Source organism: Psammomys obesus, unplaced genomic scaffold (assembly GCF_907164565.1).
Source record: "Psammomys obesus unplaced genomic scaffold, mPsaObe1.curated_primary_1811, whole genome shotgun sequence".
NCBI classification, from domain to species: Eukaryota; Metazoa; Chordata; class Mammalia; order Rodentia; family Muridae; genus Psammomys; species Psammomys obesus.
Window position 1 is genome coordinate 26,462,558 of NW_026587216.1, and position 23,069 is coordinate 26,485,626.

At 42.9% G+C, this 23,069-nt stretch overlaps 1 protein-coding gene across 1 annotated transcript in view; it reads left to right on the forward strand.

Moving 5' to 3' along the window:
• Positions 1-15,578, forward strand: part of Lactb2 (lactamase beta 2) — a 36,135-nt gene extending 20,557 nt beyond the window's left edge. Inside the window, exons 4-7 of the mRNA XM_055603455.1 lie at positions 504-682; positions 10,591-10,739; positions 14,348-14,429; positions 14,995-15,578. Coding sequence (XP_055459430.1) covers positions 504-682; positions 10,591-10,739; positions 14,348-14,429; positions 14,995-15,038 — 454 coding nt within the window. The 3' untranslated portion in view covers positions 15,039-15,578. The remainder of the gene's footprint in view (positions 1-503; positions 683-10,590; positions 10,740-14,347; positions 14,430-14,994) is intronic.
• Positions 15,579-23,069: the final 7,491 nt, after the last annotated feature.

Here is a 23,069-nt window from a genome sequence, read left to right on the forward strand (position 1 = left end):
ATAAATAGTATTAGTAAAATTTTATTTTTGAAAGAAACATGTAGCATGTGCCAACTATTATGTAGAGCACTTAGGTATTCGCCTATAAAAAAATTTAATAGTATAGACAAATACAATAAAGTAAATGAAAACTTCAAAAATCAGAGTTTTGTTAGCATAGGAAATTGAAAAGCTGTGTTCTTACTAAAATTACTGTTTCTAAGTAATCTCGATTTTTATCTTCTATATTTTCATGTATTTCAAATTTGTTTTAATAATCTTTTATAAAGTAAGAAGAATAGATGTTATTAAATTTGTACTTCTTAATAAGAAATATGGCCTAATAACAGGATATTTGTCTGGGGTCAATTTTCCATGAGCAACCCCTGAAAAAAAAATGAAATTCATAACTCTTTGCCAGCATGTGTTGATGTCTTATCTATAGATGACAGAATTATTTACTTTTCAACATTTTCAAATTTGTACTTGCTATCTTAAGAGTCGTAACTTCTGTTCTTGATTAGAGTTTTATACACTCCCGGCCACACTGATGATCACATGGCTTTAATCCTGGAAGAGGAAAATGCCATCTTTTCTGGGGATTGCATCCTAGGAGAAGGGACAACAGTATTTGAAGACCTCTATGATTATATGAACTCCCTAAAAGACTTACTCAAAATCAAAGCTGACATTATATATCCAGGTGAGTAATGTCTTTTAATCTAGTAAGCGGTTCTTTTCCCATGACAAGAAATGTTCCTTTTGCTTACCTCTGAGTTGAAATACAGAGAGAGACAACTTGAAGCTTTTGTGTTAGCATATACCAAGTGGTCAAGTGCTAGGTTCCTTGATGGCTTGTTCATGCATGTGTTATATAGTATACCTTTGATTGTATTTACTTGAGTTGCCCTGTTTTTACTGCCCCGCCACTGTCCCTCTTCTGCAACTTTTATTCCTTTAAAGATTTTATTTTTAATAATGTGTGTAGCAGGAGGGGGGGGTGTACATATTGGTACAGTGCACATGGAGGTCAGAAGAAGGTGTCAGATCCCTTGAGGCTGGAGTTACAGGCCATTGTGAGCTTCCTGACTTGGATGTAGGAAACTGAACTGAAACTGTTTGTTTTTTGTTTTTGTTTTTGTTTTTGTTTTTTTTTCTAATTTTTTATTAATTACACTTTATTCATTTTGTATCCCCCCCATAAGCCCCTCCCTCCTCCCCTGCCAATCCCACCCTCCCTCCCCTTTCTGCATGCATGCCACTCCCCAAGTCCACTGATAGGGGAGGTTCTCCTCTTCTTTCTGATCTTAGTCTATCAGTTCTCATCAAAAGTGGCTGCATTGTCCTCTACTGTGGCCTGGTAAGGCTGCTCCCCCCTCAGGGGGAAGTGATCAATGAGCAGGCCAATCAGATTATGTCTGAGGCAGTCCCTCTTCCCATTACTATGTAAACCACTTGGACACTGAACTGCCATGGGCTACACCTGTGCAGGGGTTTCAGGTCATCTCCACGAATAGTCCTTGGTTGGAGTATGAGTCTCTGGGAAGTTCCCTGTGTTCAAATTTTCTTGTTCTGTTGCTCTCCTTGTGGAGTTCCTATGCTCTCCAGCTCTTACTCTTTCCCACTTCTTACATAAAATTCCATTCACTCTGCCCATCAGTTGGCCATCAGGCTCAGCATCTGCTTTGACAGTCTATACTGCAGAAGCTTTCAGAGGCCCTCTGTGGCAGGTTTCAAGGTTGTTTCCTGTTTTCTTCTGGCTTTCAGAGGCCCTCTGTAGTGGGTTCCGAGGTTGTTTCCTATTTTCGTTTTCTTCTGATGTCCATCCTCGTTGCCTTTCAGGATGGGGATTGAACATTTTAATTAGGGTCCTCTCTTTTGCTTAGTTTGTTTAGATGTACAGATTTTAGTGGGTTTATTCTATATTATATGTTTATATGAGTGAGTATATACCGTGAGTGTCTTTTTGCTTCTGGGACAACTCACTCAGGATGATCCTTTCCAGGTCCCACCATTTACCTGCAAATTTCATGATTTCCTTATTTTTCATTGCTGAGTAATACTCCATTGTAAGATGTACCACAGTTTCTGCATCCATTCTTCAGTTGAGGGGCATCTGGGTTGTTTCCAGCTTCTGGCTATTACAAATAAAGCTGCTACAACCCTGAGATTTCACCTTACACCCATCAGAATGGCCAAGATGAAAATCTCAAGGGACAACACATGCTGGAGAGGTTGTGGAGAAAGGGGAACCCTTCTCCACTGCTGGTGGGAATGTAAACTGGTACAACCACTCTGGAAATCAATCTGGCGCTTTCTCAGACAACTAGGAATAGCGCTTCCTCAAGATCCAGCCATACCACTCCTAGGCATATACCCAAAAGAGGCGCAAGTACACAAAAAGGACATTTGCTTGTTTTTGTTTTTTAAAGATTTATTTATATAGTATTCTGTCTGCATGTGTGCCTGCAGGCCAGTGGAGGGCGCCAGATCTCATTATAGATGGTTGTGAGCCACCATGTGGTTGCTGGGAATTGGAACTCGGGACCTTTGAAAGAATAGCAAGTGCTCTTAAACTCTAAGCCATCTCTCCAGCTCCAGGTCTTCTGGGATAGTAGTACATGTTCTTAACCTATAAGCCATTTCTCTCTCCAACCCCCTCATTATGCTTTTCTTTAAAGTGTGGCTTCTGCATATGAAATGCGATATTTGGCTTTCCGAGGTTGACATAGTGGTCCATCCATTTTCCAGCAAGTTACATGATCTCATTCTTTATGGAATAATAATATTCTGTTAGATATAAATACTTTGTTTTCCTCCATTGGCAAGCACCCATGCTGAATCCAGAATTTGCTGTTGCATTTCGTGCCAAAATAATGTGGGCATTTAGGTATGTCTCTTGCATGAAACTTCTGGTTTCTTTGGGAATATGCCCAACAGTGGTACAGCTAGATCTTGTGATAGTACTGCTTGAAAGGTGGTCTGTTTGTTCTTACAATACTGAGGGTGAAACCCAGTGCCTTGTACGTGGTAAGCAAATACTCTACCTCCGAGCGATAGCCCAGCTCCATTTTTCATTTTATGAGAAACCACCATGCTTATTTGTAGGCGCTGCTTTTTAACTCTGTTGGGTTTCTTAGACCTCTGCTTCCCTTCCAACCCCCAACTCTATGCAGGAGAGAAAGAAGGTTAGAAGGGACGGGGGAAATAGGCGTCTTTAGAGTTGGTCCCTGCTGATTCGGGTCCTTGGGTTCTTTGGGACTAGCCTCCAATCTCACAGTGAGGCCACCCGGCAGTCCAGCTAACCAACAAACGCGGCAGCAGTCTTCTTCCTCCTTGGGAAAGTGCTCTTTCCTCTCTCCCAGAGCCTCTCTTGGCTCTGATATCTATACACGCTCAGGGTCCTCAGAGTTAAACTTTCTCTAGCCAGCAAAGGCCACGTCCCTCTCACACCACAGGAGGCTGTTATCAGCTGGCAAAACCACACCCCTCTCCCCTCTCCGAGCTGAAGGAGTCTGTTATCAGCTGTGAATAAACTAAGGCAGTGCGACATCCCACACTTGGGATTAAAACAAAAACATATTTGTATAACTTAACTGAGTTTTTAAAGAAACCAAAAACCTCCACTACACTTATTTCTGTGTTGACCACACCATTTGACAGTTTCAGTGTAATGGTTCTCTCTAGGATTTCTTTTTTCGTATTTTCTGGAAGATAGCTCTTCTGTCTGGAATGAAGCAGAGCTATGTGTGGTCCGGACTGGTGTTTCTCTGGTGGCTGGTGTGATATTAAATACTCTTTTTCATGTACGTATTAGCTCTCTGTTCTTCTTTTGACAATTGTTTCTTTGAGGCAATTTGGGGTAGGATGGTGCATCTGCAACCCTAGAACTTAAGGCAGGAGGACTACGATAAATCCAAGGCCACTTCAGTAACACAGCAGATAACAGACCAGCGGTGTAGTGAGACCCTGGCTCTACTCATCTTCCCACTTACTGACTGCATTATTTGTTCTTTCAGTGTTTGGTTAGAGTTCTGCATGCGTTATGTGCGTGTGCGTGTGTGCGTGTGCGTGTGTATGTGTGTGTGTGTGTGTGTGCGTGCGCGTGTGCGTATGGCAGAGAAAGATTGAGAAATTGACCAACCAAACCCTGCCAGATCAGTGACAGGCCGATTTCCTTTCAGTCTGTAGGCTTTCTTGTCACTCTTTTGATTGCTGCCTTATTGGCGCAGAGCTTTTTAATCTCACCATAATCTCTCAGTTCTTGTCCATTTGCTTGAGCTGTAGAGTCCTCTTCAGAAGTCCCTCCTCCATGTTTTTCTTTTAAAGTATTTGCCCAATGGTTAGCTCTAGTGGTTTCAAAGGCTCATGTCTTACAGCAAGACCCTTGATTCATTTGAGGTTTGGTTTGGTTTTTTGGGTTTTGGTACACAGTGAGACACAGGGATTTTGTTTCTTTATTCAACATCTGTATATCCAGTTTCCCTCGCTGTTTGCTGAAAGGTTGTCTTTTCAACATTTTTGTTTTGGCTCCTTAGTCAAGAATCAGATATTATAGCTGTAGAGGTTTGCTTTGGAACCTTTCATAGGTCTGTGTATCAGTTCTTGTGCCGGAACCATTCTGTTTTGCTACATTAGCTCTGTAGTATAATCTGAAATCAGATATTGTGATATTATCCAGCATTGCTCAGGTTTGTTTTGGCTATCTGGGGTCTTTGTTAATAAATTTGAGAACTGTTCTTTTTTGTGTGAGGGATATTATCAGAATTTGAATGGGGATTTGCACTGAATCTGTTTATCATTTCAGGTAATAGTGCTGTTTTCACCATATTAATTCTGCCAATCCATGAACACGTATTTGTGTCTTCTTCAAGTTATTTCTACAGTGACTTACAGTTTTCGTTGTAGAGGTCTCTCACAACTTCCCGTAGGTTTTGCCCGAGTGCTTGGTGTGTATCTGTTGGGTTATTTGTTGTTGTTTTATTTTATTTTATTTTTAACAGAGGACATGAGGCTACTGTGAGTGAGATTATTTTCCTGGCTATTTCACAGTGCATCCACTACTGATAGAGAAAAAGACTTAAGTGTTGAGTTTTATAACCTGGTGTTTATCTGACCCGGATTTCTCCTTTAGGTGTTGGAGTGTTGGCTCATTGTTACCTGCAGAGAAGGGTCAGCTGGGGTCCTTCTTTACAGTTGCAGTTCTTCTGCATAGTTACTTTGCTGCCACTAAGACCATGGTACCTGGCAGGAACCACAGGGAAAAGGACTTACCTTGACTCATGGTTGTAGATGGCTTTAGCCCATCATGGCAGGGAAAACCTAATGGACCAACTCAATTGATGGCAGCCAGAATATGTAGCAGAGACTATTCACACCTGGGAAACAGAAAGTGAAAAGAACCAGGAGCCATGGATGACCTGGAAAGGCCCATCCTAGTGACTAACTTCACTACGTAGCTCACCTCTGAAAGATCCCATACACCCAAGGAAAGAAAGCACCACTAGCTACAAACCAGGTACTCAAAAGACAAACTGTGGGAGTGTTCACATTCAAATCACACTTGCATTTCTTTCTATTTGCCTGTTGACCCTGCTAAGAATTCCTGCACTGTAACCAGGCTCACGCCTATAATTCCAGCACTTGGGAGGCAAAGGCAGGAGAGTGACTTCAAGGAACTATAGCGCTAGTTCAGGACAGCCAAGGTTACACAGTGAAACCCTGTCTTGAAAGAGGAGGAGGGCTGGAGAGATGCCTTAGTGGTTAAGAGCACTGTCTACTCTTCCAAAGGTCCTGAGTTCAATTCCCAGCACATGGTGGCTCACAAACATCTATACTGGGATCTGATGCCCTCTTCTGGCATGCAGGTATACATGCAGAAGAGCACTCATACATAAAACAAATAAATAAATCTTTTTTTAAAAAAAGAAAGAAAAAGAGGGAAAATCCAAGCACTCTATTGAATTAGAGTGGAGACAGTGGACATCCTTGTCTCTCTTGAATTTAGAGAAATGCTCTCTTTTTCTTCAGTTCATGTGTTAGCCACTAAACTTGTCATGCCTAGCTGCTACTGTGCTCAAGCCTGGCACTCCTAGCCTACGTTCTTCAGGGCTATTATAATAAAAGGATGCTGAACTTTGTCAACTCTTTCTGCTTCTGATGAGATGGGCATTTGATTTTTGTCTTTGATTCCATTTGTGTGCTGTGTTGTATTTGCTTACTTGTATATTTTGAACCATCTCTAGAATTACATCAGTTTGATCATGGTAATATGACCTTTCTAATAAACACCCTTTGGAGGGGTTTTTTTCTGTAGGATCTGTCTGTGTTCAGTAAGGACATTGGCCTTAGTTGCCTCTGTTGTTGGATCATTGTCCAGCAACATCAGTAAGCAAGGCAACCCTGGGTTAGTACCCTGGGTCCTTTTCTGTCTTGTAGAATAGTTTGAGAATCAGTGGTCCTAGTTTTCCTTAAAGGTGTGGTGCTCTCAGTTGTGAACGCTTCTGGTCCTGGGTTTCCCTTGTTGGGGAGCCACAGTGCTACTTCAGTCCTATTTTCCATTGCAGACGTTTGCTTGAGTCTATCTTCTTGTTTCTATTTTGCTATGGCTACACAGAGAAACCCTGACTCAAGCAAAACAAAACAAATAGCATTTCTGTTGTCGATGTTTTGTATTCTTTGAGTCTCTATTTCATAGTCATCACTTTATTCCATGAACTGTTATTATTTCTATTTATATTTATCTTAGATTTGACTTAAAGACGTCAAAGTACTTAATTTTATTATTTGGTCTATAACCCTGGATTTTTATAGTTTATTCATGGATGTGTATGTGTGTGTCTGTGTACACGCACACCCACACAGAACACACAGGTGGAGGTGTGAAGACAGCTTGTTGGGTTGGATCTCTTCTTCCACCATGTGGATTCTGGGTATCAAACTCAGTTTATCAGGCTTCGTGGCAAGTGCCTTTCCCCACTGAGCCTTCTCTCCAGCTCCTCTCTGGCTTTTTTTAATGCAGAGATTTCAGAGCTGTTATGTGACTTCTGCTGAAGAGATTAATTAGTTCATGCCTACAATGGGAAGTCTTTAAAGAATAACTTGGCTGGGCGTATAATAGACTTGGTTGGCAGTTACTTACTGTGTTTTCAAGGCTTTGGGGTTTCTGTTGACATGTTTGTTCTTATTCTAGTATATTTTCCTCTAATTTGACATGCCCTTTGCAGTTTCAGTACTCTTTAACTGTTCTGTACTCCGGACATTTTCACTGTAGTATGACATGGAAAGGCTGTTTTCTGGTCATGATTTTGGGGCTTCTAAATGCCTCCTGTTGTTGACTGTTCTGCTGTAACACCACTGAACACTGAATGTGTCCTTTGTCAGTAACTTAGTTGGTTTGTCAACGCTACATGCACAGGTTTGGTGTCTTCATCTGTCCAAGAGGTCTTGAGTGTTGTGGCCATGGTTGCTTGCCTTTGTTTTACTGATACTTGAATGTAATGATTTCTTTGTCTTTAACCCTTGATGTTCCTAGCAACATTTGGGGCTTCCAGCAGCCACTGCCAGCTCCAGGTTTTATGGCTTTTGAAGCTAGTCAGGTTCTCACTTGCTCCGGAGGTCCTCCAGTTGTACTCAAGGATGACAAGTTTCCACGCCAAGGTGCACACAAGCATGTGTCAGAGTTCCTCACCCCGTTACCACTTTTTGGGGCCTTCTTCCACACAGACACAGCGGTAGCCATCCCTCAGCTCGCTAACTTGTGATTAGTGTTTTATTTCAGGTCCCCAGCATAGCTCAGTCACTATCAATACACCCCTCTCAAGGTTGCCCCGGGCTGTAGCACCCCAAGGTGTGGGAATGGGCACAGGTCCCTGCTTCACCATTGACTGCTACACAGAAGTCTCTGTCGCACAAACTCCACACACTGGGCTTAAGGCCTTCTAAAACTGTGGTCTCTCCAGAGCTGGGTCTGCCAGTCCAGTGACATCAGGACTGCCTCCCTTGCCTGTGGTCAGAGCAGCAGCTTCTCCCCTCGGGAGCTGGGAGGGACTACAGACTGTTCCAAGACTACCTCTGTGTCACCTGTGTTTCTCCATGCTTCTTAGATGCCCCCTTACCTCCTTCTTGGTTCCCAGTGCTCTGCCTTCCTTCTCCCTCAGTGCAGTTTGCTCTTTTGTTACACTGATCCTTCTCACGCATGAGCTTAAACAGGGAGCGTCTAATCACCACCCAACCCTGCTTCTTCAGTGACACCCTTAGTTCTTTCCTGACTGAGAGCTATGTCCATAACACTTTCTGTAAGGAGTTTTCTTCAACATCCGCACAGCTGTCGACTAAACTGTTAAAACAAAACAAGCTTAGGTGGGAACAGGAAAATGCCTCGGTCACTGTTTTATTAACTGACTTCTCTCACAAACCGCACTTTAGCTATGAAACCTCAGGTAACACTTGTCCTCTGAACTTTAACTCACCATGATGCTATGTCAGATTTCCATAGCAACCATAAAATGGTACATATTCAGTCTCCAGAAGAAGAAACCTGTTAAATGTAGTTGTCACCACGCTGCTTACAATATGAATGTCCTCTCTGACATAGGGAGAACCTAGCAAGAGTCCCAGAAGGGATAGGGGATGTGGTTAATTTTCTAACTTGCTGCTAACGAAACAGCCATGGAAAATCTGTCAGTACAACTACATTCTCCTGTGCATTCTTGATGCTCAGGAAGCAGTAACTGTACTATGGCTGGGCGTGTGTGTTACCGTGACATGGGCTGAATTAGGCACAAGAAGCCCCTACTGGTCTAGCTGGCCCCCGAGCTAGACCGAGGAGAGGCCAGCTACAAAGGTTCTCAGAGTGTTTGCACCCAGACAGACTCGTGTATTACTAGCAAGGAAGTTGTTTTTATGGAAATTGCACTCTGTCACCATAGTTACCATAGAGTAAAGACTGCGTCCCTGCAGGTATCGCGCGATGGCCTTACAGCTATGTGCCTTCAAAAGCCCTGGGGAGTGGGTGCTGCAGGAACGGACTCAGCGAGCCTCACATTTTCCTTCCCAGGGCTAAAACGAAACAGACCGTTAAGAACCGAAGTGCAGTGCTCTTTATGCGATACTAGGTTAGCCTGCTTCTGGTTGTTTTGTTCTCGGAGATGCAAACTATCCCCTCTGTGGACTCCTGCACCGTGCTGCACTGTTTAAAGGGCAGGCGGATTTCAGTGGGACTTGGTCTGAGTTGCTACAGCTGCTCTAAGACTGCGGTTCTCCTGCGGATATTAGCCTGCTTTTATTTACCCGTTTCAGTCTCTTGTTAGCAAGCTTACTGCAGCAGTTAAGGCAGCCTAGTGGGAACCTCAGCCCCCACCTTTTCTTAGCAGTATAGCTGTAGGCAGGTTCTCCACCTTCTCTGTGGATGTAATAGTCCCCATCTCATGGGATCCGTGTAAGCGCAGGGTGCTGCAAGTGTGTGCAGTAATGCCGAGCATCGGTGCACACTTCATGTGCCACCCACCATTGTTGTGGGTGCTGTTTTAGTATGTGTGCTATTGCTAAAATCGATCTTAGATTTTTAAAGGTGCATAGTAGCATTATGTATGTTTATTTGATATAATATGCTAAAGGTTTTTTGGTATCATACACATTTTTTTTATTGTTGCCATTAAAGCTTTGTTTTCCCCAAGCTATCTGTAATATAGTGCTTTTTATTAGCATATATTAATTATACGTAATGGTCCTTTTCCTTATGACATTTTTATAGGTTTGTGTAATGTATTTTGAGGGGCTTGAGAGAGAGCTCCGTGGTTAAGAGTGCTTGCTGTTCTTTCAGACGACGGAAATTCATTTCCCATGTCCGGTGGCTCCCAAGTGCTCCAGAAGAGCCAATGCCCTCTTCTTGGCCTCCATAGACACCGAGTACTGATCGCAGACACATAAACGATGGAGTAAATCTTTAAAAATTATGTTTGGATCATTTTTACCTCCTAATACAATTCTTGCCCCCCTCCCGTCCCCGCTGATCCCGTTTCTCTTCCCCAGTAGCCTTCCCTGCCTTCTACTTTCATGTCTCCTATGGTGATCTGAGAAATTTAATTAGGGTTGCTTCCAGGAGCGGGGGTGAAGGTTAGCACAGGACAAACATCGGCAAGTTACCAGGGGCTACACTGCTAAAGCAGAAAATGTCTCTTCCTCTGTAGCAACTGTCAACTGACAACAGCTCCTCAGGGGGGGATGGGGAATCTCTCAGGACCTCCTCCCACCACGATGTTGACAGGCCCGCTTCTGAAGTCCTGTGTGCCCTGTCTGCAAATACCCATGAGCCTTCCAGGCAGTGAACGTTCATGCACGTAGTGTGCTTTGCGGTACAGCGTGAATTATTTTTAAATAAAGTGAATTGAGCCAGGCGAGGTGGCGCATGCCTATAATCCCAGCACTCGGTGAGGCAGAGGCAGGGGGATCTCCGTGAGCTCCAGGTCTGCAAAGTGAGTCCAGGACAGCCAAGGCTACATGAGAAAATCTGCCTTGAAAACAAAACAAAAATAAAGTGAATTAGCTTTGCACTTAGTGTTTCTTATTTGGTTGTAGTAATTGGCATAATTTTTTTTTTTTTTAATTCAGGACATGGCCCAGTAATCTATAATGCTGAAGCTAAAATCCTAGAATACATTTCTCACAGAAATAGCCGAGAAGAGCAAATTATTACAGTATTCCGTGATAACTTCGAGAAAGCATTTACACTGACTGAACTTGTGAAGATTATTTACAAGGTAACTTCCTTTCATCTTCTCTGTACCTGGGTATCATTCCATAAGCTATATGGTAGACTTACTACATCCCAGGTCTAAACAAGTATTTTGATTCTGTAAGTCATGCCAGTTGTCTCAACCTGCAGCCAGCAGTTTAAGTTAAGAAAGGAAAATGCCCACAGAGAACAAAACCAGCCATCCCAAGCCATTTCCAGCCTGAGCTCTGGAAAGCTTTGTAATGACACGGACTGTCCAAGCCATTTTGATTATCTGGTGCCCACTTCAGTAAGTGACACAGGGTGATTGTCTAAACAAACAAACAAACAAACAAAGAACACCTGAGGAGGCGAGCAATGGGAAGCTGTAGCCTAATATTGAACATATGCATCAAAAACCATGAATAGAATACTTTCTGTAGGAAAGGATTCCAGAGCTCAGTGTATGGCCTCTGGGCACATTCCTGTGGCACCGCATGGTTCCCTTAATGTGACTCTATGTTTTGTCGAGTTTAATACCCGCTGTGCTTAGTGGTTCTGTGTGTAGGACTTGGCAGATTAAGTTTCAAAAGTCCCGCCATGGTGGGCACAATAGTGCATTTACGTAGCCTCAGCACTCAGGACGCAGAGACGGTGCCTGCGATGGGGGGGGGGGGGGCGGCCCAGAGGGGACGGGCCTGCCCGGAGGGGACCTGGAGACGGTAATGGTTGTGAAGAACCTGGAAAGCACCGCATCTCACCAGGTGCACGTCAGACAGCGGTGGACACTGAGAAGCACCTGTGATTGGGGCTGTCACTCAGGAGGAGAGTGGTACACAGCCTTGCATATTCAAAGCCCCGGGCGAGGATCCTTGGTACAATTGGGAAAGAAGTCATTGGAAAACTTAACACAAGTGCTTTTTTGTGGGGCTGAGTGCTGGGTCACTCTCCAGAGTGCTTGCTGGGCAAGTGTTAGAACAGTTCATTCCTCAACAGTCACAGCATGTACCTGTAGTCCCAGTGGGGGGGGGGGGGGGGTGGCAGGGAGGCAGAGACAACAGGATCCCTGGAGCTCCTCTCAGCCACTCCACCGGAGTCAGTGAGCTCAAGGTTCAGTGAAGGGCCCTGTCTCAAAACATAAGATGGAGTGCAATCAAGGAAAAATATCCGATATCTTCAATCTGAATGTGCACACACACATGCACACGCGATCGCACACAAGACTCGCTGAAGAAAAGCACTGAAATGCTTGAAAGAGCACGTGAAAGAGCTCATTACATCTCCAGTACTTGTTGTAGCCACTTGAAACTATACACTGCTGCTCAGAGGGTTTTTCCCCAGCTAACCCAAGTACAGTCAGCAAAAACTGTCTCATACCCCGTTCCAGATGAGTGATGAAGTGATTGCTCATACCAACACAAACATCGATTCTTCATCCAGGAGTACATAGTCACAGCGCAAGTATGTTAAACACCCGGTGCCTGTAGAAAGGCATGAGGTAGCCTCAAGTGACTTATCCATTCGGCATTTGTTAAGTGTTTCATATGCCATATGCTAGAGGAGGTGCAGAAATATGTAACTTCAGACCCTCGCCTTCAAGGGATCCAAGGATTAGTGAAGACAGGCGCTGTCACAACAGCGCCTCCCCTCAGCATGCCACACTAGCTGTTTTATATAGGTTGAGCATCCTTAACCCAGATTTACGCAATACTGCAGCAGCTTCGTATGTTGGAGCATTTTGAATATCCATCACATTTTTTTCGCACTGAACTTCAGGTTCTGCACACCATATGTTGATACAGAATTTGAAATTCGTTTTACCTAGTGCAGATGCAGAGTAACGAGTTTTTGTCTAAAGAAGGAGTAAGTATTTGCTAGGCCAGAGTAGAAGAGAAAAGTCATTCAAGACCTAGCGAAAGGCATGTTCAAACCTTTGGAGTAGCAGGAGCACCCATGTCGCAGGTGTGGGTGGACAGGAAGAAAGCCCCAGAAAGTGAGGGAGAAGAGTGGATGTGATCAGATCCCAAGGACACTTTCCTGCCAGCTAAAAATTGTAATGTTACCCACTGATCTGGGAATGATCACTTACAGGTCATAATGGGTAGCTCAGATGATGAAGTCTAGAAAATCACACTGGTGTAGATGGTACCGGTCCTTAAAGGAGAATCTGAGCACCAGTGTTCACTATTTCTATGTGTTAGCAGAGGGGAATGAAAATGGAAACTTCGAGTGGGGTCCCAAACCTATAAAGCCACAGCAGGAGGCTGAGTGAGGCCAGCCTTGCAGATAGTGACTATCCAGACTGAACTGTCTCAACAGGGAGAGAGCGAGCCAATGGTACAACCTTTTGTAAACATCAGTGTTCCTCTGCAAATATCAATGTTTTAACACAAGTCTAAGGGGGACTATACAAGAAGACTATGGATGCTAGGTGACATAGGATAACTACAGAAAAGGCAACCTTCAAAAAAGAGAAACAGCCAGTTAATTTTCATCTACAGTGAGACAAGCAAACCCACTGAATTTTGACTGAGTCAATTTGATAATCTTGGCAAAATATCTTCAGGAAGCTGAGAAACAGAATATTCTGTTTTCATTCCTTTGCAGCGATAAATCACTGAGCAAAAGCCACTTGTTCAGGGAAGGATTTATGTGGTATATGCTTGCAGGTCACAGCCCGTCATTGAGGTGAATCAGGGCAAGAGCTCAGCAGGGGAACCATGGAGAAACTGCTTTCACAAACACTGGATGCTTCTGCCCACAGTAGGCTGGACCATTCCAGGTCAATTAACAATCAAGACAATCCCCCAAAGACATGCCTACGGGACAGTCTGACTTAGACAGTTCCTCAGCTGAGGCTCTCCTGTCGCATGTCTGTGGGTGTTTCACGGTGACAACTAAAGCTAACTAGGACACAGATTGTGAATTTTGTGAAGAAAATTGGCTTCAGAATTACAGTCCTTATTGAATCATAAAATGAATTTTCTCCTTTTATTCAGCTGATGTGTCAGTTTTACATTTTAGCAATATTATAATTTAGCAAGAGTAAAGGAAAACTGTGGGTCATAAGATACAAAGATATTATCATAATACCTAAAAAAGCACAAAGCCATTCAAAACTGTTCAGAAATGAAGAATTTTTATATTTACTCATTTCTTCATTTATAAACATTAATGGATTTTACTGTGTCAGTATGTGAATCACTAGGAATTCAGTTCTGAACAAAATAAGACACTGCTATTGTTTTGTAGCATCTAATTATTTTATCTATAAAAATATAAAAGAATATCATAAAGTAAGACCATGTGCAACATAGAAATTGTCTCAGTTGGCATTGTATTTTCTTGTTTGATTTTGTTTTTTTGAGGCAAGGTCTCACTCTGCCAGGCTGGTCTCAGACTCAGTGTAGCCAGGGATGACCTTGACCATCTGACTGTCATGCCTCCACCTTCTGAATGCTGAGACTTCATACAGTTATGAGGGGCTGTACGTGGTAGGAAAGTTGTCAGCTGACCACATCCCTGACTTAGGTTAGTGCTAAAGGGTGCTCAGGTTAAACTTTCTCTCCTGTTTGTGTGTCTTATTTTAAACATTGCAAACAATGAAGTGTTCTTTAGAAATGAGACTCCCTTTTTATCCCTGTTTCCTTTCAGAATGTTCCAGAGAATTTACATAAGGTGGCGGAGCGTAACCTCTTGCTTCATTTGAAAAAACTAGAGAAAGATGGAAAAATATGTATGTATACTTCTGAGTCTTAATGCATTTACCACTGGCATTTAAACATTTTTGCAGGTGGTTGGGTTTCTTTTTAGTTCAAACAGCACCCATCTGAATTCTCCCTTAAATGTCACATTCAGTGGAGAGATACAAACACTAGGAAGTGGGGTCCAGATCCTTCCGCCGTAGTGACCTGAGAGTTGTGCTTTGGAGAACAGTGTTCTCGATGCCAAGGTCAGGAAGACTGATAGGTGGTACACCTGAGAACAGGCACAGCTTCTAAGTGCTGGTAAAATAGTGAAGTCAGAGATGGTAAAGTACACGTTCTATAATATTTCCTAATGGTAGACATGATTGTCAAGTCAGACATTTTTATAAAGGTTTAGTTCTAAAAGTCAAGAAGTTCATCAACTCTTGAATTTTATATACAAACCTCAGCCATATGCTCACATACAAGAAGAAACTCGCTTTATTGTCATTGGTAAAATTCCTTTAAGGAATGTGCACGTTTTCTTGTTACAGAAAAACTTAAAATCCAATGGATATACTTACCTCTTGTTTTTACTTTCTGTTTTTTCTACAGTTTACGTCACAAATCCTGACAAGAAGTGGAAAGCTGTCCTTTAGCTGTGGATCAATGAAGCTCTCTTGTTTTGCTTTTAGAGGATGATATGTTTTCTTAGGTATAGATTATTTATAGAGAATATCGAATGGAGGATTTTGGAAATAACCCTGGACCTTTGTAAAATATGTAAATTACATTGTATATCCGTAGAACAAATTACTGATCTAACCCTGATCTTGGGAACATTTTTACCAAAACTTCAGAATCTAACACTTGGTCAGTTTCCTGTAGATTAAGTAAAATGGTCACTTCAGAATAATACATTTTGCGTAGTTCAAACCAGTTAGTCCTTTCAGGTTTGGATATGCGCTAGCATTTGCCAGTGACGCTGTTTTCAGTCAACAGCGCAGGTGTCTGCGTACTCCTTTCTTCAACTTGTCTAAGCTCTTACACACCAAGTTTATTTCAAGCTTCTACCAGTTATATCATTTAGGTATTTGTTCTACAGCTCGATGTTATGTTCATTTTCTTACAGTGGTATCCCAAAAATTATTCATAAGATGATCATTGAGAAATATTAAATATACCAACTTGAAATATTATATGATTAATGATTTTTTTAAGATTTGTTTTTATTTTATGTGTATGGGTATTTTGCCTACATGAGTGTCTGTGTGCTACATATGTACAGTGTTCATGGAGGACAGGATAGGGCACTGGATCCCCTGGAACTGAAATTCCAGGCATTAGTCATCATGTGGGTGCTTGGAATCAAGCCTGGTCCTCGGGAATGGCAGCCAGTGTTCTAAACCGCTAAGCCATCTCTCCAGCCCCTGAATAATTGTTTTCATAACCTATTAGTATGACCAACATGCTTTGCAAGCTTAGATTTTACTACAGAAATAGTCATCAGTTTATATATGAATAATATACTGGAAATTGTTTTCTTTAGTTAGAAGATTATAAGATAGGCCTTTTAAATATGTAAATAACACTTGTAAATAATAGTTAGATTAGTGGTGCTGTGTGGTAATTTCCTCCAAATTGAAAAGTTCGGTCCTGGAGGGAGGCGCCTAAGAGACTCAGGAAACTTACAGGGATCAGGAAATAACTCACAAGTCTCAAAAACTTCCTGAAACTTAAATGATTCACCAGGTCCATCACCAAGGCTACCTCCGCAATATTGATGGCTGGGGAAAAGAGATGTTCTCAGCTCTTGAGCTGCCTGCAGGTGATACAGGGGAGCTTCAGGAATGTGGCTTTCATGGAGTAGGCTTTTCAATAATGCATTTTATGCCACCTTAACACATTTTTTTCTTGTCCCATAGAAACATATAATATACCCAGAAGTGTTCCATACTACAAAATAACTATAAAATGAACAATTAAAAGCCAAAGACCCAGTGCACAAATGGGTGATGAACTTTTCTCCAGAGAAGATACCTAAGTGAAAAAATGTTAAGCATCACCAATCAATAAAATCAAAATATATATCAAAACCACAGGATACTGCCTCCTGCCCATTTGGATAGCTGTTTCCTAAAAATAGGAAGAGAACAGCTGCTGATGTATAAAGAAAGTAGAACCTTTTTTTGTTTTTCAGTTTTTGGGGTTTTGTTTGTTTGTTTGAGGCAGGGTTTTTCTGTGTAGCCTTGGCTGTCCTGGTTCTCATTGTAGACCAGGCTGGCCTCAAGCTCATAGGGATTCACCTGCCTCTGCCTCCCTGAGTGCTGGGATAAAAGGCGTGCACCACCATGCCTGGCTAAGAAAGTAGAACCTTCATATACAGTTTGTACGCTGGTAAAATAGTGTGGCCTCTGAAAAATAGGTGGCCCTCTTCAAAAAAAGAACAGAATTACAGTATGAGCAATTCTACTTCTGAAAATCATTTCAAAAAACTGACTTAAGCAGGTATCTGTGGGGCTGATATAAAAATATCTTTAAAACAAAGGAAAATATAACATGCCACATCATACATGAATTCCAAAGACATACTACTAAGTGAAATAAGCCACCAAAAAACATACTATACGATTCCACTTGCTTGAAGCACCTATAGTAGCTAAAGTTGTGGAGACAGAAAGTAGAGTTGCGAATGTAGTGATTTGGAAGAAAGGGAAAAGAAAATTATCAAGCTTCAGTAAGGGACAGTATAAAAAGTTCTGGGCATGAATGGTGGTACCCATCACAGAAACACTGTGATCCTGTAGGTGTACTTAATGCCAAGCGTTATCCCTCCTCCATGATACCACCACCAAAAGTAAAAAATGTGTACACACATCAATATCATTTAGACAAAGAGAACTTAATTTCATTGGTATATGAATAATTAGCCTCCCTCTTAGCTTGCTTGTCGTTTTTCCCAGAAAGATGAATACAAACACCATTTGTTGGTCAAATCAGAAAGGGAAAAAAAAAAATCACTCTTGGCTTGCCCTCATCCCTCATGTCCAACTCCTCCCATTCTGCTTCCAGAATTCACCACTCTTACCCAGTCTTAGAACTAGCCATCATCCTTTCTTCCTGAACTAGTAGAATGCCTGTTAGCAATTAGCACCCTCTTCCATTCTTGAAAGAGGTTGGGGGAGAAGATAAAAAAGGCCATTCTGAGCTGTGGAAATCTCATTTAAAAATCCATGCGAAGGTGGGTGGTAGTGGCGGTGCACGTTTAAATCTCGGCACTCCAGGAGGCAGAAGAAGGCAGGTCTCTGTGAATTCAAGGCCAAAGTTCCAGAACAGCCAAGGCTACACAGAGGAACCCTGTCTAGAAAAACAAAACAAAACAAAAGTTAAAAATAAAAAGACAAAAATCCAAGCAATTGTTCCATTGCCATGACACACTTCAGATACTGCATGCTGCAAGTAGATCTTTTCAGAGAAGGAGAGGATGGGAAGCTACTTAATCCATTAGTGATTTAAGAAGCCTAGCAACAGCTATAACAAAAGCTGTGACATATATTAAATGCTTTGTGCTGGCGACTGCACCAGATACTACGGAGACAAAGTGAACAAAACAGCGCCTGAACTCGAGTGAGCTCATACTCTTATTGTCAAGGCAATGTAAGTACCATTGTGTTTGTTTGGAATAAAAGAAGAATCTAACTGGTCGGGTTATAGAAGCCTGAGCTCAGTCTATACAGAGTACGTGGTAGCCAGAGGGAAAGGCAGCATTTGTTTGGATGAGAAAATGTATTCCAGTTGGAATAAACTGCATCTGTGCACATAAACAGACAGAAAAGCATCCCATGCTTGAACTAATTTATATAACCAGAATAGATGGTATTTGTGATTGACGTCACAGAGCTAATCAGAAGCTCATGAGAACATTAAAATCACCAAGGAACCAGTATACTGGAGTCACAGACAGTGGGGTGCAGCTGTCATCCCAGTAGTGCTTGGGAGGATGAAGCTGGAGGATTTTTAGTTCACGACCAGCCTAGGGCATACCGTGAATTCCCTATCTCAAAAATAAATAAATATGAATATATATTAATTCATTTGTATAGCAATTACTTTATCTCATATGCAATACGATATAATATTTATATAATAATATGTTTACATATTAATTCTACCCATGCTTTGCACAATGGAGTACAGTAATCTTTTAGCTATAGGGACGACATCCCAATACCTCCAGTGGATACCTGATACCACAGATGTTATTGAACCCTACATACGCACGCGCACACTGCACCCATACCTGCAATAAAGTGTGATTTATAAAGACACAGTAAGAGATTAACGAGGACTAGTAATACCGTGCCCTAAATCCATGTGGTAAGTAGTGATGTGCCCAGATCGAAGACATGCCTTTGATCCCAGCACTTGGGAGGTAAAGGCACGCAGATCTCTGTGTGTTTGAGGCCACCCATAGTTTCAGGCCAGCCAGGGCGACACAGTGAGACCCTAGAAGAACAATTGAGTATTTTGTCCCCCTTCTCCAAGTGCCTTACTGTATTTTTCCTTAGGAGAAGCACGTTCCAGCTGCTCATAGGCATATCTTGAGTTTCTGGCATCGCCACATTGATGCTTTGAATGTGACTTGGTAAAAGTGACCTGCATCAAGCACCTGTTGCAATCCTGTGGTAAACGGATAATCCGTGGGGCCACTAAGTGACTAACATCCATAGTGCATACGGTACACCTAAATGGGATAAAGCGTGATTCATGTCCTGAGTTGCTCAGAACAGGACAATACGCAGTTTTGCCTCGTTACTCAGAACAGCGTGCAGTTCGGGTTCCAGGGCCCGGCATGATTAAAATAATTATCTGGTATTACTCTGGCTCAGCAGCAAGTGTTTGTCTCCTGCCATTACAGTAATGTCATCCCTCTGTTTCCAGCACCTCACTCCCCATCCAGTGTACCCACTAGCTTTGGATTACTCATAGCTTCTACTTACTCATCTTCTGTTTTCCTAAGATGGTCTACAGTTCCTTACAGCACCTCTGCCTTCTCTCGGTTATAACCTCAGAGAGTTTGCAACTGGGCAGCTCTTTGTGCCTCACACAGAGCTGAGAGGAACACCTAAGCACATAATTACTCTACATTTTTTGCTGTGTTCTCTTATGTTATTGACTGGCCTTTGTGATAATGGTTCTGAACAGCCATCTGCCTAGAATCTTAAGAACAGGAGCACTGGGCAGGGTGAAATGTTGTGATTGTTTTTGCAGAGAAGAATGAGAAGGGCAAAAGGAGAAGGATTCCGAAGGAGTAGAGTCCTCTACTCCAGATGCAAGTGCTACTTAAAAGAAGAAATAACATCAAGAGAGTGGGGGCAGGGCTCAGTGCCAAAGCATGAAACGTAGAGTGTGGACCCGTGTAAAAGGCGGACATGGTGGTACGCACCTGCGGTACCAGCATTGGAGAGGCTCCTTAGAGTCCCTGGCTAGCAGGTCTGTCCGACTTTGGGCTCTGTGAGAGACCCTGTCTGAGAAATAAAATGGAGAAGAGAGAGGGGAGGACATCCCACATCAACCTCTAGCCGCCACAGTCAGATGACCCCATTTACACATGGAGAGAGAGACAGAGGGAAGAAAGGAAGGGAAGAAGGAGAGAAAGGAAGGGGGGAAAGAGAGAGAGAGAGAGAAAGAAAAAGAAAAGAAAGAAAGAAAACCCAAACACCTGTTTGATCTTGAAACAGAGTTAGGTAGAAAGAAGTCTGCGAGAACTAGCTCTCTGGTTTCTTGCGTAGAAGTTGATGGGCAGTAGAGGGATGTATGGGGGTAGATGTTGATGGGCAGTAGAGGGATGTAAGGAAGTCCTTCTGCACACTGTGGAAGAGAGGAAAGGAGACTTCACTGCAGTTCCGAGTCTGCGGAGCCTGAGCATGAGGCATGAGGCAGTGTGAGCATTTAGAATATAGAAATGGAGCTAACCAGACGAAGTGAAAGTTCATGTTAAATAACTCAGGCAAAAGGTTGGCTGTTGAGGTAACTGACCGTGGCAGATGAGGGGGAGCCAGGCCTAAAGAACATGTGTCTGTCTCTCTCAAAGGCTCCCCCTGGATTGGCTTAAGCAAGATGGGGGAGTTGACTCTGGTCAGCTCTGAGCAGTTAGCCTGCCCAGCAGAAATGGCTGGCTCATCCAGCTTCAATATGGAAAGACTCAGTGATGTGTCCCGGCTCACTAGCCATTCTTCAGGTCAGTCCACAAGGCCAAAGAAACAGGTGCCGCCTTCAGCCCCATGTTTGTGGCAAACCTGCCCTTACAGCTGGAGTGAGCAGGGCACACTCCCAGAAACAGCTGTCACAGGAGGTTGAGGACAAATACTACTTGCTTAGTGCATAGGTTTCCTTTTTTTTTTTTTTTTTTTTTATATAGGTTTCCTTTCTGATTGTGGGAACAATACTTTACAACTCGGGCGTGTGCTGGAGCTCAGTGACTGGCGTGTTTGTTACAGGGATATTTACTTAAGCCAAGCTGACCTTGACCTCTCCACGTAGCCCCAGGCTGACCTGAAACTCATCCTCAAGCCTCACTCAGCCTCTGAGTACTGGAACTACAAGCAAGCACCACCAAGCCTGGTTCTGCAACCCTAATCTTCTGTGAGACTTTAAGCATCTTTCTCCAGATTGCCACTTCAGGAAGAAAGTCTCTGACATGGTTAATAGTAGAAAACTAGAACTCAGGAAAATGTGAGAAAAGATTCCTGTGCAAAGATTCTTAAATCTGTCAGTTATCAGTAACTGCCCCCCCCCCCCCACACACACACACACACTGACAGGTCTACATTCTAATCAAGGGGACAAATCAGAATGAAACTCACTACCAACTTCTTGACAGTGTTGGAATGGTAATAGTCTCATTGTTATCAATCTTTCTACCTGATTCTTTTTTTTTTTTTTTTTTAAGGTTTTGGGATTTGTTTGTTTTAGTTGGGAGGAAAAAGTTCAGAATTTGAAGTACGAACCAAGAAAATCAGTTCTACCTGAAGATCAGTCCAAATGGAAAGATGGCTCAGTGGTTATGTACACTAGCTGTTCTGGCAGAGGGTGGGGTTTGATTTCCAGCACCCACGTGGTAGCTCACAGCTATCTGTAACTCCAGTTCTGGGTGATTGGATGCCCTCTTCTGGTCTTCACAGGGACTGCATGCATGTAGTACACATACATGTAGGCACACACGCATAAGTATAAATAAAAATAAGCAAATCTTTCAAAAAGAAAGAAAATGAATTCTACCTGCATATGGTGCCTGGAAAGAAAGTGGCCCCCATAGGCTCACAGAGAGTGGCGCTATTGGGGGGCGTGGCCTTGCTGGAGTGGGTGTGATGGTGTTAGAGGAAGTGTGTCACTGGGCCAGGCTTTGAGGTCTCTGATGGTCAAGCCAGGCCCAGTGTAGCATTTTCTGTTCCTGCTGCCTGCCAATCCAGATGTAGAACTCCTTTCTTTCTCTAGTATCATATCTGCCTGCATGCTACCCATGCTTCCTGCCATGACAGTAATGGACTAAACCTCTGAAACTGTAACCCAGCCCCAATTAAATGCTTTCCTTTATAAGAGTTGCTGTGGTTATGGTGTCCCTTCACAGCAATAGAAACTCTAACAAAGTTATTATATAAGTAGACAAATTTAGAGTGAAAATGAGAACCTGGCGAGGGGTACTAAATGTATTGGCTTCATTTTGTTTTGTCTTTGAGAACTTACTGTGTAGCTGAGGGTGACATTGAACTTCTGACACTCCCGCCTCTGCCTCCCAAGGGCTGGAATTAGAAGCGTCTGTGCTAACACACCAGCTTTATGTGGTGCTGGGGGTGGGACCCAGGGCCTCATGCATGCCAGCTGCATTTGCTTCTATATGAATACTGTCTTGGGAAAACCACCAAAAATATCAAGAGAACAATAGCATTGGTTACCTATCAGAAAAAAACTGACAGGTAGCCAAAGGAAAGGAGATGGCACTGGAAACTTTACAGCAAACATTTGTTTGGCGTTTTGAATTTCTAATTTTCTTAATGTGGTTTATATTTAAGATATAAACCACATTTTAATCAAAGTGAAAGACCCATCCAGAGACGGTGGCTACTTCCCATAATGCCAGTCCTCCAGAGGCTGAGGAAGGTAGAGCACAGGTGGGGCTAGCATGGCTATAATGTAAGGCTTTATTAAATGAGCAGACAGACCAACCCGCCCTCGCCAGTTCTGTGCAATCTGGTGAGAAAATCCACATCGCACCACAGTGGGGAAGTACATGACCTATAGGTAAACACATACACACACACACACACACACACACACACATACACATACACACACTGTCGGAAGGACGTTGACAAGTGTGTGTCGGATTTCCATTGTTCCGACAAAATACCTTATGTGATAAGGCCAATAGGAAGAGTGCCTGTTCTGAAGCAGTTTTCAATGGAATGAACGTCTTCATCCCAACAGACCCCAGCTCATAAAGGTTCCACCACCTCTCCCCGGGCTGCTGAGCCTTTGACACCTAACCTTTGGGGGACTTTCATACTCAGACCATCATAGCATGACTAAAGTCAGATCCAGATTAAGGTGTGGGGGGGGGGAGATTGCCTCTTCCTTCAAAGAGAGATCTCCAGAGGGTTAGAGGAGTAAAGTAGTAAGTTATCTGTTTG